The sequence below is a fragment of the Pavona decussata genome, unplaced genomic scaffold (genome assembly GCF_977016875.1).
Source record: "Pavona decussata unplaced genomic scaffold, jaPavDecu1.1 SCAFFOLD_233, whole genome shotgun sequence".
Lineage (NCBI taxonomy): Eukaryota > Metazoa > Cnidaria > Anthozoa > Scleractinia > Agariciidae > Pavona > Pavona decussata.
Genome location: NW_028145638.1, coordinates 226,433 through 243,307, shown reverse-complemented (window position 1 = coordinate 243,307; position 16,875 = coordinate 226,433). Strand labels below are relative to the sequence as shown.

At 37.2% G+C, this 16,875-nt stretch overlaps 2 protein-coding genes across 2 annotated transcripts in view; one reads left to right on the top strand and one right to left on the bottom strand.

Annotated features, from left to right (window-relative positions):
• LOC146458185 (uncharacterized) overlaps positions 1–16,875 on the bottom strand; it is a 252,490-nt gene that overhangs the window by 81,394 nt on the left and 154,221 nt on the right. The gene's annotated exons all lie outside the window — the stretch shown is intronic.
• The window catches only part of LOC146458190 (nuclear pore complex protein Nup85-like), a 74,303-nt gene that overhangs the window by 19,968 nt on the left and 37,460 nt on the right, over positions 1–16,875 (top strand). The window contains exons 9-18 of the mRNA XM_085090712.1: positions 1,063–1,149; positions 2,485–2,532; positions 4,199–4,321; positions 5,292–5,329; positions 6,127–6,220; positions 6,911–7,014; positions 8,751–8,834; positions 10,091–10,156; positions 11,708–11,758; positions 12,366–12,466. Of these exons, the coding sequence (XP_084946838.1) occupies positions 1,063–1,149; positions 2,485–2,532; positions 4,199–4,321; positions 5,292–5,329; positions 6,127–6,220; positions 6,911–7,014; positions 8,751–8,834; positions 10,091–10,156; positions 11,708–11,758; positions 12,366–12,466 (796 nt within the window). The remainder of the gene's footprint in view (positions 1–1,062; positions 1,150–2,484; positions 2,533–4,198; positions 4,322–5,291; positions 5,330–6,126; positions 6,221–6,910; positions 7,015–8,750; positions 8,835–10,090; positions 10,157–11,707; positions 11,759–12,365; positions 12,467–16,875) is intronic.

The window sequence follows — 16,875 nt, the reverse complement described above, 5'->3', positions numbered from 1 at the left end:
CCCTTGGAGGTAGTAGGGAACTTAAGCACGGAACGTTTTTGGGGCAACGGCGACGTCTACAAAGGAGCCAGCCTGGGTAAGAGGGCGCCGTCGTTCCCGCCAAAATCGAACCTTAAGCAAAGAGGTGTTTTTGCGACGGCAACCCTTTCGAAAACTGCCTTGAAAGCTTGCGAAAACCACTGTGAAAAATGTCTTTTCGTGAACCAAGAGAGATGGTGTTACTAGCATATGATGGTAAAATAATTTCTGATGAAGAATTCTTGGTCTTGTGGAAGAGCTGCCGTTCAAGAACCCAGATTTTCCGCACAGTTCGCATGCAAGATTTGATCTTGAAGACGTCAACGAAACCAAATGTTTGGCAGAGTTCAGAGTCGATTATCAAGCCTGTTCAATCTTCTCTGGGTTGACTCCCAGAATTTGTCACGGTCTGGACTGCCTTTCTTGAACTGAAACAATTTGCTAGCAATCATTTCACGCAACAGGAGAATGTCGTGGTCTTATGATTCCATCACAGGTTGTGTTTTTTGATAGCCATGTTCATGCTAGAGGCTTAAAAGTTAGAAAAATGACTGCAAATACTTGATAATCGCCCGTACAAGCGCCAAAACGATAGAATAATATTTTAAGCATCGATAAGTACAAAAAATTGAGGGCAAAATGATATAAAGGAGCAAAAATCATAAAGGCGAAACTCACGTTTTACACGCGACGTCAAAATAAGCAAAACAAAGTCGGCGCCGAGTCGCAACGGCTGACCATGTCGGCAGGAAACGTGAATCGGAAGTAACTTTGAGTTCCGGTTGCCGTCGCCCCGTAGAAAACGTCTGGTGCTTAAGTTCCCTAGTGCCGTGCCTGGGCATGGTGCCCAGATTTTCAGAGTAGTGCCCGGACATAGGTACCTTGTCTGAACAGGACCTAAGCTGTCATGGTTAATATTTGGGAGGGCTCATTATGGAAATTCTTTCATGTGAAATTAGCCAATCATTCTGAGATGGTAAGGACTCTGCACTGCTGACAGAGATGCACGAGAAAAAGAAAATTACCATCATCATCTCTTTCCAGATCTACTCCTTAGTTCTTCAAGGGCGAGTAAATGACGTCCGTGAACTTCTTGCTCAACATCCAGACAAACAGACAGGAGAATATGATGTAAGTACCATGAATACCTACTAAATAAAAATTTAAATAAAAAATAAAATAAATACAAATAAAGCTATTAAGCCCAGTCTGTTTTGCAGTTATATTACTGGTGAGCAAATATAAACAAACATATAGCCAGCCAGTCAACCAGGCTCCAGTTGTTCAAAGGGCGGACAACTTTATCCAGTGGATAAGTCACTATCCAGTTGTGCAAATGTATACCAAACAATGCTTCTGGCAAGTTTTCCACACAATCCCATCATGATACTTAAATAAAACATACGCTTCTACTCTATACACAAGTTATAGGGCTAAAGAGAAATTCTTGCACACACTTTTGTTAGCCGCATAGCAACTGTTGGATCTAACATTCGATTGTTATAGTGGCCTCAATTAGTATTCCCTTAGGCCTGTTTTGCGCGGGAATTTAGGTTAATAATCTGCATTTTGCAAGTGACACTTTGCTGAAATGACATTTTCTGTTCATTATACATTGAACTTTCAACGAGACACGCTTCGCGTAGCTATCTGCAGTTATTGCAGCCTACTAGCAATTTCCTGTGGAAGTTTCGTCTAAACGCGCCACAACAACGTAAGTGTGCTGTATTTTTGATCGGTTTTATCGGTTTGTTTACCTTATAGTTGGTATATTTTTGTAAGTTGACTTTGTTTGTATGTTTCAGTTTAAACCTTCTTCGCCTCGTCAGTAACACTGTTAAGCTACAATGTTCAGCCCTCCTGGGCAGCCGACAAAGTGAAAAGAGTTTAGAATAAATTGCGTGAATAGAAGTGTTTGCCTCCGGCGATTACAGCAACCTATCCAGCGGATAAAATTATCCGCTCTTTGAACAACCAGGACCAGCCAATCAATCAGTCAAAAAGTCAGGGAGTCACACAGCTAGTCAGTAAGACAGCCAATCAGTCAATCAACCAATCATCAAAAAATCAATCAGTCATTTGGTCAGACAGTCATTCATTCAGTCAGTCAGCCAGTCTGACAGTTATTCAATCAAAACATCATTCAACCAACCTATCAACCAATCAATCAATTGACCAGTCAGTCAATCAGTCAATCAATCTAAAAAAAAAACCAATTCTGACATCAGTCAGTCAGTCATTCATTCAGTCAATCAAACATTAGTCAATCAATCAGTCAATCAATCAATCAATCAATCAATCAATCATTCGGTCAATCAGTCAGTCATTCAATCAGTCCCTCAGTAAAAAACACAAAACAAAAAAAAACCAGTGATTCTTTTCCGTCAGTCAGTCTTTCAGTTAATAAATCGAGCCATTTGGCTGTGTTTGTTTGCCACTGATTTGAAGTTTTATTCAATGTTACAGGAATTTGAAAGTATGGATGAACTTCTTCGTAAAATGCCAATGTACCAGGTATGTGTACAAGATCAAACTGGAATCTGTAGTATGGATAACTGTCAGTCCTCATAAAGTGACTTGTATGCAATGTAGCAGCATAAAGCCATGAAAAGTTGAGTTCCCATGCTAGTGAGGTCCAATATGGTGGGCATAACTTTGAAAGGGAGCCCTGGGGAGTGAACATTTCATACTACAGTCGAACCTCCCGTAAGCGACCACTCATAATGTCAAGGATATGTGGTCGCTTACGGGAGGTGGTCGCTTACCAGAGGTCAGACCACAGCGCGTCTTAATTTTGGGTTCTTATCGAAACCCATGCATGCTATTTACAAGATAAGAGAGTTTTTTCCTATGAGGGATTCAATCTGATAGAAGTTTATTTCAGTGTACACTATAGTGCATGTGCATGTTATCAATTGTTTCATTGCTAAACTATTTTGGGAGACGCTCTTGGTAGCTCCGACTGTGAGATTTACAGCGTCCTCTGTAATGAAGGGCCAATATTTTACAGCGACACATTTTTCAATTTCTGCCCGTGAGAGCTAGAGCAGATTGTGTTAAGTGGTCCCCTACGGGTTAAAAACAATTGAACATTTTAAACAATCATCTCTAAAAGTGGTCGCTTACAAGAGGTGGTCGCCTACGAGAGGTTACATCTATAGTGATTTGACTTGAAAACTATTGGTATTTTGGAAAAGTGGTCGCTAATAAGAGGTGGTCGCTTACGGGAGGTGATCGCAAAGGGAGGTTCGACTGTATGAAAAATTTAAAAGGCTAAAAAGCGTACGAAAATGTTTTTAAAAAGGAAACACCTAACATTTTTTACTATTCAGTCATCTTCAGGGTGACATTATTAAAAAATGTAAAATGCATGTTGTGTAGTAGTTCATACTACATTGTTATACTGGGTCGAGTTGTTCAAAGCCCGATTAAGCTAATCCTGGGTTAGTGTGAACTTTGATTCGAGTTTAATTACTAATCAATGAAGATTTTTCAAAACTATTTTTGTTCCTCCCTTTTGACATGGACTTTTCTTTATCGTAAGTTTAAAATAAGCTTTGAAAACCATTTTTGATGAGCGAGATGAAAACCTCGGTTAACTTTTAATCTGGGATTACTGTTAATCTGCTTTTGAACAACCGGGCCCAGGTGGGTAAGTTCTTTGTCAGCCCTGGTTGTGCTAAGTTAAGTAGTTATTAAAATATGTGTGTTGACAAAAATGCAATATACATGCAGGTAATCAAAACTTTGTACAACTCCTTTCATAGTGATTTTGATGGCTAGTGCTAGTGCTAAGTTAATTTTTGTGCAATTAACTGTAGAATCGTTTCTTTTAGTACAGTGGACCCCGATTTTACAATCGTCGATCTAATAATATTTCCGATTTAACGATCAACATTCTGTGTCCTGGCAAAAGCAATTTATAAATCGGGAGTTCGTTTACAACGATATCCCAATTTAACGATATGATTTTGCTGTCCCCTAACCATATCGTAAAATCAAGGTTCCACTGTATTTGATATTTGTGTCTTTTTAGCGTCATAGTTTTGTAATTTGTAATGTAAACTGCTTGCTGGAAGAGCATTTTTAATGAAGTGATACTGTTAATAAAGCTACTACTACTACTACTGCTGCTGCTGCTGCTGCTGCTACTAGTTGATTCTGTGATTTCTATGTGTAGTTATACATGGGACAAACACTGCAAGAGTTCAGTATGAAGTGGAGCCACTGGCAACAGGAGTGTAAACATCGTTTGGACAATCAATCTTATGCTGGGAATCCTCATTTACACACACTATGCCAGGTAAAAAAAAGCATTCCAAGTAGTTTCAAACTCAGTTCACTTAGCAAAGGCAAGTTCAAGGTTTCTATCAAGTTGACAGTCAACTTGGTGTGTTGCTCTTTACTCCACCATCAAATTTGATAGTTTCATTCAATTTCCAAACACTGAGGAGGTGGTTAAAAAAATGAGGGACAGCCGAGTTTTTTAAACCAACTTCAAGGTGAAACGCTTTGATATAACTTCTCAAACCGTTAATTATTCTTGGAGAAATTCAAAGCCAAAGTTCATCAAATTTTATGATAAGTAAGATCCCAATTCCAAACCTCCTTCACGGTAGTGATTTTCTTTGTTTTCTCTTCATGAATTATTATTTAGTTTGAGAAGAATGTTTTTAGCATGAATGTGTTAGTACCATCGATAGTCTGTTGAATGTTAGATAACTCTTGGGTAGCCAATCAAATTTCAAGTTAATATGCGTAACAGTCACCCACTGTTGGTTTTGCTGAAGTTGCTACAGTCACGTGTTCATTATCTGGACTTGTCTCTGTTTCCGTTTTCCTTGTGAATTTATTTCTCAACTCGTGTTCAAAACAAAAGTATGCCAGTAAAGTGAAGTCAAGCATTTTCTGTAAATAAGAATAGTTGTTTTGCTATGTTGCCCTTTGAAAATTAAAGTAAACATTTGAGAATGATAACAATAAAAAAACCAGGACCAAAACTGGTGGAGTTTTAAGCATATGACTAGTATAGCTGTCTATGGATATGGTTTTCTCTGAAAATAACCATGTAGCATAACTCACCGAAATCTTTTCTGATGTTGTGTTCAGTCTTTACCTACTTTTTTGTTATCCAGACTTATTTCGGTAGTCCCAGCAACTCCACTGAGATAACTGTACTTGAAAAGTACTAAATCTTTCTTATTATCTCACTGTAATGGACATATCTCTCTCTGAGAAACATTGACTTAAATCCTTCTTTTTGTCATGTCCAGATACTTTGTGGTGAAGAAGAAGTGTTTGACGAAGTGGTGTAAGTTACGAATGTCTTACCGTTCTTCCATGCTTTAGTAGGTGCTTAGACCGTGAGCAGTCCTACTTTTTCCCTCAGATCATGCACGCAAAGTGACAGTAAAATTATGCAAATTAGAAAAGTGGAATCACCTGCGTGATCCTGCAAAACTTAGGGGAAAAAAGAAACTGTTGGCAGTCTAGTAGTTGCTGTGTATGAGGTCACTTTGCTGATTTAATGCGTTTTAGTGAAAGGACACAGGGAAGTATACCCTCGCTGAAACGCATTAAATCAACGTGACCACATACACAGCTACTGCAACAGCATGAAAGAATAGTAAGGCATTTTTATTGCGAGATTTATTTTATTTCTATATCCTTGCATCGATTTATGAAAATCTCATACAAATCCTTATAATTTTGCTGTAATAGTTATGACGCAATTCAAATCCTCGTAACACAACACCGTTGACATTTGAGTAGAATTCTCTCAAATTGAGTTTGGGCTGTCTGAGGTTAAAGCAAGCGTCTGGCGAGCAAAAGGTCATGGGTTCGTTTCTCCTTGACACTCAGATTCGTTCTTCGTCTCATGGTGTGATGAGTATTACATCTTTCTTAATGTGTTTTATTGCATGTATATTAATCTGACAATGCAAGTAGTTGTCTATTAAACAGAATTGTTGAAATGAACTTCAAATGCATTACATATGGTTCATCCATAAAAACAGTTATTTCTGTAGACCATTCACAGCATCTATGGAATCTTAAGTTGATGTGTTATGTCATGGAAAATTGTTTATGCTTTTTGTTGCCTCCCAGTAATTATTGTAAAACCTGGTATCACCTGCTTGTGGCCAAACTGCTGTACTGTAATCCAGCAATCAAGTCTTTTGACTTACAGTATCACACGCAGGTGAGTAATTGTTAGGACAGTCAGCATCTGCTGAGAGAATTGTAGAGCAGTTTGCAATTTAGCGTCAAAAGTATAACATTCATGTTTGCTCTGGTTTAGTTTTAGTGCAAATCTGGGATTGATTTAGAAAACTTGCACTTTCTTATAGACTTAGACTTATTTGCACTTTCTTAGACTTAGACTTATTTGCTTTATATTTTATTGGGTTAATGTTTTATTTGTGTCTCTTGTTCTTGACTATTTTTGCTTAATTTTGGTTTGCTAACATCGTAGGAGTGCTTTTAAAGCTCAGAAAAAGAAGGAATAATAGTCATCATGCGTTCACCTTCAATTCTCCATAAACCTTGAATGTGGTCATTTCACGTTGTTGTTTTGCAGAGGGAAGTCAAGAAATGTACCAAAGTGTAGAACTCATGTCCAGAGCCAATGTTTTGCTAATTAAAACTATTGTTTTCTGACGTTATCAGTGTCGTTGTCATCGTTGCTGCTTAAGGTCCCTATTTCGTGGCTGGGGTGTCTGACTCCTCTGGGTCACGAGAAACATCTTCAGAAAATGGTCAGAGGTGCGCTCAAACCTGGGACTTGTGGATTAAATAGGCAACCTGCCTCCATGATGACATGGTTTTGATAATTTTCTCACGTATTTTCACTTGTGGCTCTAAATGGTTGATATTATTCTGTCTCTCTTAGGCCTGTATTGACAAGTTTGGAGGGAGTACAAATTTGCACAATTTTGACAGAATACTGTTGTCTGCATTTGAATTTGATGTGCACGCCGTTATTAAGGAAAGCAGGTATGTTCAGTTACATTTACAATACAATACAATACAATACAATACAATACAATACAATACAATACAATACAATGAACTTTATTGTAAGAGGGTAGCACATGACAGTAAGGAAACTGATAACCCAGTGGCCCTCTTTGCTACATAAAATTTGCTTCAGTCGTCAGATACACATCAGTAACATTTAAAATACCCAGCAACCTTTTCCCCCATTCTTTTTTTTTTCTATATTCCTTTTTTTACATTTAACAATTAGATTATGAGCTCGAGATTTCTATCGCGTGATAGCTGATTCAGGCTGCGCCCTCATCAGCTATCACACATAGAAATCTAGAGCTCATAATCTAATTGTTTTAGTATAAATCTACTAGTCGGTCAAAACAAAACAAGTAAATTATCTATTTCCTCATTGCAGACACTTCCAAAATGCGACGAAGCGGCCGCCATTTTGTTGAAAACCGCTACTCACTATCACAGAATAGATAGCGAGTAGCGTAGCCAATCAGAGAACGGCATTCGTGATAGAACACTAGTAGATTTATACTAACTTAAATTAGAATTGCAAATGATAATGATTTCGAATAGGCCATTTCCGAGTTGCTGTGAACCTCATTATGAAAGTGAGGCTAAGTGCAAAACTTTTCGTATGGAAATTATTTTTGTTTGCATATGAATGAAAACTAATTTTCATAATAAAAACTTTGCACTTAGCCTCGCTTTCATAATGAGGTTCAAAGCAACTCGGAAATGGCCTATTAGGGGAGCACAAATTTTATGGGGACACTCTCAAATGTCAAAACTTCAGAGAATCAAAATAATCAGAATTTTGGTAATTTTTTTCATCCATTTCACTCTGGTGCATTGCAGTTGGCGGTAATGCTTGTTGACTAAATTCTTTATTACAAAAAACCATGTAATGATTTCCCAAATTAGATATTACGCAAATACCCATGCATAGAAGGAGCACGTGTCTTAGTTCTTAGCCTATGTTTTGTCTAATTTAAAAGATAATTGCTCTGTGGAAATGAAAACGGTTCTCTGATTGTGTAATGGGGCTGACTCAGCGTTTTTCAATATTTGACAGTCTGGAATTTTTTATCAATTTTCAAACCCAAATTGGACAGTATGTAATCCTATTTCGGGCACATACAGGCTTGGTTTGAGCTAATAGGAAAGCATTTGATGAGGAGTGGTTGGAAGAGCGAGGGAAAGGGTGGTTGGGGGGGGGGGGGGGGGGACAACTGTTCCAGTACCAAGAGAAAATGAAGAATATCACTTGGTGATATCTGAAACTCATAAGGGGTTGAAACGTGTACGCATGCTGTGAATACTCATTGTACCATAATTGGAAACCCTGCCATTTTAAAAAAGCATGAGTGCTCGGTCAGAAAGTGCGTCACAATAATGAAGCGATTTGATTGGTTTATTATTTTACCAAGTGTGGAACATACGAGATTGAATATTTGCATGCTTCTGTCAAAAGAAAAGATATCATTTTCACCTTTGTGGGTGTCTGGTGGTATGTAATTAACTCACAGCACAGTAGCTAATGGGAGAGGTTTCAGGTAACACACTCACCTGAATTCCTCATGAGGGGATGGCCAGGAAGCTCTTTTACGGGATTCGTAACAACGTAGATTCACAGTAATAAGGACCAAGGAAGTTTTGCTTGCTTTGTATTCATTAACATCCATGAAAGTACATGGTTGAGCTGTTTTACTGTTTTTTGATACATGTAGTGATGCTCTTGGTAACTGGTGGTTTGTGGCACATCTGACGGACTTGCTTCATCACTGTGGCCAGCTGGATTCGCATCACATCAGGTACAATAACTGCTGCTTCAGTTTATGTCAGAAATGTTCCACAAAATTGTAGACAAAGGAGCGTGATGCATCTCGATTTTCGTTTGTTTTTGTCATTGGGTATTTGGAATAGGCATTTTGGGTAATGGAGGAGAAATTCTAAAGGCTCAGTTACACATACCGATTGACAACAACAACAACAACAACAATTTATTTGAAAAAAATAACAATGAATGGTTTGTCCCGCAAAAAATTACAAAACTAATCGAGGCAGGACAAGACGAATACAGGAACACTTGAGAAAAGTAACAAGAACTTACAAATATAGACATGCAAAAACTTAACGTCGTAACAGATTTAAAGTATTTTACACAGAATAAAAGTAATAATAGTAAATGGAACAATTATTATTTAGTTAGTCCCCAGACAAAGAAAATGAGCGAGCGCACTAATTTATGAAAATCTGTGGCACTTTACAGATTTTTGAATCAAGTCGATTTTCACCCCGCACTACACCAACAGAAAAAAGAAATCAGCCAACAAATTGTAACATGTAAATTGGCCCATGCAATTGAACCTACTGCTGATCAATTGATACGTGTAAATTAGCCTTACAGAAATTAACTGTTTGGGACATTGCATCAAAAGGTGATTATTCATCGCATTACCAAGATAGTCAGATTAAAGAGTTATTTATAGATAAGCTGTTGTTTGCACTGTAGACAAGTGGTTGTGGTAATGAGTTGAACTTTCTAGTATGTCTACTGTTGGGAGGGGGGGGGGTTAGAACTATCATTTACCTTTACCACTCAAGCCTACCCCTCAACTTTGAGGATGTTTGACTCAGGCCAGCAGTAAATAAATCAATAGGTACAAGTTTATGATTGAGACAGCTTAAGGACGGTGCCTAATAATACCGGAGTATTTTTTAATTTTTGCGCGGTTTATCACTATGTGGGAAAAGCAGATCTTAGCAAGGGCTAATCTATTGAACTGTATTAGTAGGCACCACCCATAGGAAACCTGAGTATCTCGAGATGCGCAGAAGGTATGCGCATTGACAAAAGTAGGCACCGTCCTTAACTGGTATTTAAAAGGGCCAAAGGAGCATTGTTCACTGAAATTTGTTGGTGTGATATTGCTCTAGTGGGTGACTTGCTGGAAAAAAAGATAGAGACCCAGAAGTCGAAGATGTTTAGAATGATTGCTGTGGAGAGCAGCATTCACAGTGCTGAACTCATGCAAAGTTTATGTTTTATTGTTCTTTCGTTTTTTAGCCACAGCATCAGTTTGAGAGAATTTCTGATCTTAGAATATGCTGCCAGCCTTATGTCAAATCACAGGTGAGACCAAGATGTTCTATTAAGTCGCCGTTACACATTGAAACTTTTAGCTGAAACTTGTGTGCAACGGCACTGCGAAACCAATTTCACGAAGTGGTGTTACACAGTGAAACTCTTGTTTTTTCACCACTGAGACCGTTGCGAGCCGTTGCAGAAGAAGAAAGCGGTTCTCCTTTCTGTGAAACTTGTCTTGCAACGGAAGTTTGAAAAAAATTCAAGAAACCGACCATGTTACGTGGTGCAACGCCTGCTGAAACTTTTTTGGCAGTGCTTTTGCACACAAGTTTGAGCTAGAAGTTTCAACGTATAATAGCGTAAATGTTCGTACATCGCACAACAAATGCAGTAGGTTTTTATACATTAAAACCAGCATCGTTGATAGCCACTTTTTAATACCCTTTGCTTCCTTGGTCAAACCACAGTTATGTAGTATGGTTAGGCTCTGTTGAATCTTCAAATGAACAGTGCTTTCCTGTGGTGCTGTTTGTTGTGCTTTAAAAGGTGATTCTAGCTTTCGAGTCGGCGGATGAAATCCTAAAGTGTGACCAGTCCAATGTAAGCTATGGAGCAGGACTTTCAATTCCTTTCAATAAATTCATGTGGCCAGTTTGACGAAGTTAAGATGTTAAGTGTTGTTTCTTGGCAAAAGCCTATTGTTGGACTAACAATAGTCTATTATTCAGAGGCAATACTTAGGATACGTTTTAACTTAAGAGAGCTTCATGAATTTGGCCCCTGATGTGTAAGGCTGCTTGAAGCTGATAGAACAGTACTGTACTGTATTGGTACAGTTTACCATGTTAAACAAGGTTGTTCTAGACTGTGAGTAGTCTCTTGTTTCCCCCAGTGACAGTAAGGTGGGCGAAACACCGCACAAGCGTGTGTGAAAATCACTTCTCAGGAGGACATGAGACGTGTGGGGGAAGGGAGAAAATCTTCGGCACATGGATGAAATTCCAAAGTGTTGCCTTTCAAATGAAAGCTACTGAGCTGTACTTTCCTGTGGTGTTGTTTATTATGCTGTGCAAGGTGGTTCTAACGTTTGAGTCTGTGGAGAAAATCCTTAAGTGTGACTATTCAAATGAATCTACTGAGCAGTACTTTCCTGTGGTACTGTTTATTATGCTGTACAAGGTGGTTCTAACTTTGAGTCTGGAGAATGTGAACATTCAAATGAAAGCCTCTGACTAGTGCTTTTCTGCAGTGCTGTTTATTACGCGTTACAAGGCGATGGACAAGGTGGTACAAACGTTTGAAGAAACGCTATAGTGTGACCATTCAAATGAAAGCTATGGAACAGAAATTTCATTTCAATAATATCCTGTAGTGTAACCGTTTTATTCAATTTTACTAATAGTACTTCCTTCAGTGCTAGTTGATTAAACTTTTTGAAAATGAGTTTATTTTGTTTTAAACCCAGGTACAAGGTTGAGTGTGGAAAGTTATGATGATTGCTTGACTTATCGTTCTTGTGTTTGATACAGTTCACTTATTTTTTACGACGTAGCTTCTGCTTTAAAGTCTCTTTATCCTCTTTCCTTTTCTTTGCAGTCTTTGGCGTGTGGCTGTGGACTATCTCTTGCAGTGTCCAGTATATGGGAGGTAGGTTTGTTATTCTGTGAAATTTGACAATGCTGAAAAGGTCGTCAGTTATGAGATATTATATAACACGTGCTGTTTGGATTGCTTGACAAAGGATTTTGCGTGACTCACTGAAAACGTAATTATGATTGCTTCACGTGTTTTGCTTGTTTCAATTTTATAACAGAAACTGAAAGCTTGGCACTTCATTCTTATGCTCTAAATGAATTTCTCAGATCCTTGTTTAAAATGAATAGAATTGAAAATGATCATCTTTGTCCCAACAACCAGTCTTGCAAATCCTGGAAAACCCTGGAGTTTGTCGGTGGCACTGGAAAGTAGAAGTCCAGCAAATTTGTTAAAAATGTATTTATTCAATTGACGTAACTAATGCATTTGTGTCAGGCAGCCAGTTTGTTTGGGGGAGTATTGTAGCTTTTGCTACAAATTTTATTACCCTCTCTTTGTGCAAATTTGAGGCCGTAAAAAATTTGGAAGTCCTTGAAAATTCAAGGAGAATTTATGAGAAAGGGTACGAACAATGTGGCCATTATTAGATTTTTTGTTCTCTCGGCACTGATATGTCAAAAATTTGTACGATTAAGTGATTGCCAGGTGTCTGTTTCAGGGCACACCTTGAAGAGTACATTGAACACTTGCCACTTGAAACAGACAAGAAGGCGATGAAGGTGCTTAGGCTGTGCGAGGACTTGGAATTGCTTGCACAAGGTAATATTCTATGCAGTCTATATGTAACAATAATTAAGATTAAAAAACAAAAGTTGTTGAGGGTCTGAAATGGCTTTAATTGCGCCCAAGGTGATAAGTATAAAAAGAATTAAGTCGTGAAATAGTGACAAACACACAGCACCTCATAAAACTGTGGATCAAAGCTTTCATTTGAATGGTCACACTTAAGTCTTTCATCCACAGACACAAAAGTAGAAATTACCTGGTACAGGCTGTTAAATAGTGTCAGTGGAAGGTAATGCTCTGTGGTTTTTATTCAAATGGTAACACTTAAGGATTTCATCCACAGACAATAGAGCTAGGACCACCTTGTGCAGCCTATTAAACAGTACCACAGGAAAGTAATGCTCAGTAGCTTTCATTTGAATAGTCACACTTAAGGAGTTCTACTACAGACTTAAACTTTAGAACCACCTTGTACAGCATAATAAACAGCACCACAGGAAAGTACTGCTCAATAGCTCTGATTTGAACGGTTATATTTGAGAATTTTTTAGTTCCACAATTCCACAATAATTGATTCTGGCTTTAGGGAGCAGGGATGGCGCAGTGGTGGGAGCACTCACCTCCCACCAATTTGGCCCACCTTTGATTCCCAGACTTGGCGTCATATGTGGGTTGAGTTTGTTGTTGGTTCTTGTCCTTGCTCCGAGAGGTTTTTCTCTGGGTACTCCAGTCTTCCCTTCTCCTCAAGAACCAACATTTCCAAATTCCAATTCGATCTGGCTACAGGTTTGTCAGTCATAAAAGACTGTTAAGTGTCACCCTTGTTAAACAAAGCCGATTTATTTATTAATTTAGTTAAAGGCTTACAGAATGCTAAGAAATTCCCTAAATTTAGTAAGCTGATTATAACTGTAGCTGAGAAACCTGAATACATTTAGCTATGCAAAGAGATTTTTCTTACATGCCAAACAATTTACCATCACAAGCTTGTTTGCATGGTCTGCAGATATTCTCTTCAATGGATATTTCACAATTAAGTGTGGTCTTGACAACAACAGCGTACATACCAGCGTATTAAACAAGGCCCAGAACTGAACTGATAACTCTGGATGGCCATCAGCATAGACACAGATTCAAAATCCAGAAAGTTTAGTTTTATTCTCTCTTTTTTTTCAAAGAATATTCGGCAGTGGTTAGGTTATGTTCTGATATTATTTGAATTTGCTGAAGTCCCAATTTTCTTATAATTAAGCAACATGAAATGGATTCATTCTGCATTTGTGTAGTTTGCTGGTTTAGTTCCTATTTTATTTCGTAGCTTTCTTAACCAAGAATAAGAAACGACATTCAAATAAAACAGCAAGCCAGAGTTAACGCTAATTAATTAAACAAGCTCATGCGATCAGAGAAAGTGATTATTTTCATGAAATATTATTTTTAAAAATCAGTGGCTTACTTTGAGTACATTGTTGAGCAATCTTTAAATTCCAATGTTTTTCAATTTTCACTTTCTCCAATTACGTCACCTTAATCTATCATGACTGTGAACTTGAGCAATCTTTTTATTCCAATGTTCTTTATTCATTCTTACTTTCTGTAAAATTTTACATTACCTTACTTGTTCATCATTACCGTGAACTTGAGCAATCGTTTTATTCCAATGTTCTTTATTCATTTTCACTTTCTCTAATTACATTACCTTATTTGTACATCATTGCAGTGAACTTGAGCAATCTGTTTATTACAATGTTGCTTTCAATTCTCACTTTCTCTAATTACATTACCTTATTTGTATATCATTACTGTGAACTTGAGCAATCTGTTTATTACAATGTTGTTTTCAATTCTCACTTTGTCTAATTACATTACCTTATTTGTACATTATTACTGTGAACTTGAGCAATCTTTAATTCCAATGTTGTTTATTCATTTTCAGTTTCTCTAATTACATTACCTTATTTTAACATTATTACCGTGAACTTGAGAAATCTGTTTATTCTAATGTTGTTTTCAATTCTCACTTTGTCTAATTACATTACCTTATTTGTATCTCATTACTGTGAACTTGAGCAATCTGTTTATTACAATGTTGTTTTCAATTCTCACTTTGTATAATTCCATTACCTTATTTGTATCTCATTACTGTGAACTTGAGCAATCTGTTTATTACAATGTTGTTTTCAATTCTCACTTTGTCTAATTACATTACCTTATTTGTACATCATTACTGTGAACTTGAGCAATCTGTTTATTACAATGTTGTTTTCAGTTCTCACTTTGTCTAATTACATTACCTTATTTGTACATCATTACTGTGAACTTGAGAAATCTGTTTATTCTAATGTTGTTTTCAATTCTCACTTTGTATAATTCCATTACCTTATTTGTATCTCATTACTGTGAACTTGAGCAATCTGTTTATTACAATGTTGTTTTCAACTCTCACTTTCTCTAATTACATTACCTTATTTGTACCTCATTACTGTGAACTTGAGCAATCTGTTTATTCCAATGTTGTTTTTCAACTCTCACTTTCTCTAATTACGTCACCTTATTTGTACATCATTACTGTGAACTTGTGCAATCTGTTTATTCCAATGTTGTTTTTCAACTCTCACTTTCTCTAATTACATTACCTTATTTGTACCTCATTACTGTGAACTTGAGCAATCTGTTTATTCAAATGTTGTTTTTCAACTCTCACTTTCTCTAATTACGTCACCTTATTTGTACATCATTACTGTGAACTTGTGCAATCTGTTTATTCCAATGTTGTTTTTCAACTCTCACTTTCTCTAATTCCATTACCTTATTTGTACCTCATTACTGTGAACTTGCGCAATCTGTTTATTCCAATGTTGTTTTTCAACTCTCACTTTCTCTAATTACGTCACCTTATTTGTACATCATTACTGTGAACTTGTGCAATCTGTTTATTCCAATGTTGTTTTTCAACTCTCACTTTCTCTAATTCCATTACCTTATTTGTACCTCATTACTGTGAACTTGCGCAATCTGTTTATTCCAATGTTGTTTTTCAACTCTCACTTTCTCTAATCACGTCACCTTATTTGTACATCATTACTGTGAACTTGAGCAATCTGTTTATTCCAATGTTGTTCTTCAACTCTCACTTTCTCTAATTACGTCACCTTATTTGTACATCATTACTATGAACTTGAGCAATCTGTTTATTCCAATGTTGTTTTCAATTGTCACTTTCTGTCATTCCATTATCTTATTTGTACATTATTTCTATTGACTTGAGCAACCTGTTTATTCCAATGTTGTTTTTTTCAATTCTCAATTCTAATTGTGTTACCTTGTTTGTACATTATTACCCTTGAATTGAGCGTTGCATTACCTTATTTGTACATCATTAGTAGGAACCTGAGCGAAGTTTTAATTTTAGAGTTATTTTCGACATTTGTTTAATTACATTACCTTATTTGTACATCAAGGATCTTTACTATGCGCTTGAGCGATCTGTTTATTTCAATGTGGTTTTTCAATTGTCACTTTCTCTCATTGCATTACCATATCGCTATATCATTGTACTAGTTAAGTTATGTAATAGGAGTAAGAGTTCATTGAAAAACAGCATTGAGATAGACAACAAGCTTGTAGGTATGGGAATGATGTTCAACTAAGGTGAGTTGTTTGGAGGGAGCGAGGATTGAAAAGTAGCAGTGAAATGATCAGCTTAAATTTACTGACATGAGCTAAATAATTAGATATATCTGCTAGATATTTCCTCGAGGTCATGGGTTTGAATCCCCTTCAAGCTTTAAATTTTTTTTTTCAGGTTTTCTTTTCGCAACTGCTTAGGTTCTGTACATAACGGCGAGGATCTTTCTTCCATTTAGTCCCTTACCCGCAGTTCAAATATACGATTCATATATTCATATTGATTAATTTTTCTTTGACGGGTATATTACGAACTTTCAATATGACCAGCTCCCAGTTGGTTTGATAGCTCAGTTGGTAGACTACTGCAACGGCATCGCATACGCCATGGGTTCGAATTTCGAATCCCTTTTAAGCCTGAGTTTCTCTTTCCTTTTCAGCCTAGCTTGCGTACGAATTTATAGAGTCCTTGAGCCGGCTCAATGTTTAAATTTTCGAGGTAAAAAATCACCGTGAGGAGGTATTAAACAAGACTTTCCGCTATAAAGGCTCAAGCCCCTCCTTCATTTCACACCTTTGTGGGCGTGAGATGCAAAATTGGACGCCGTTCAGTCGTGGCAAGTTGTTGACTCAAACTCTGAAAAAGTGTGCCTTAAAATTTCATAATATCACCACAGCAATATACGATATCAAGTTCTAATTTGTTTAACAGGGATTATTTTGGAAACTAAGCCAGTTGTATCGGTAAGGGCCTTTGAAAAAAAAACCATGTTGCTTGTCAGTTGTTCACGCTCTGATGGTTGTTTGACATCTGA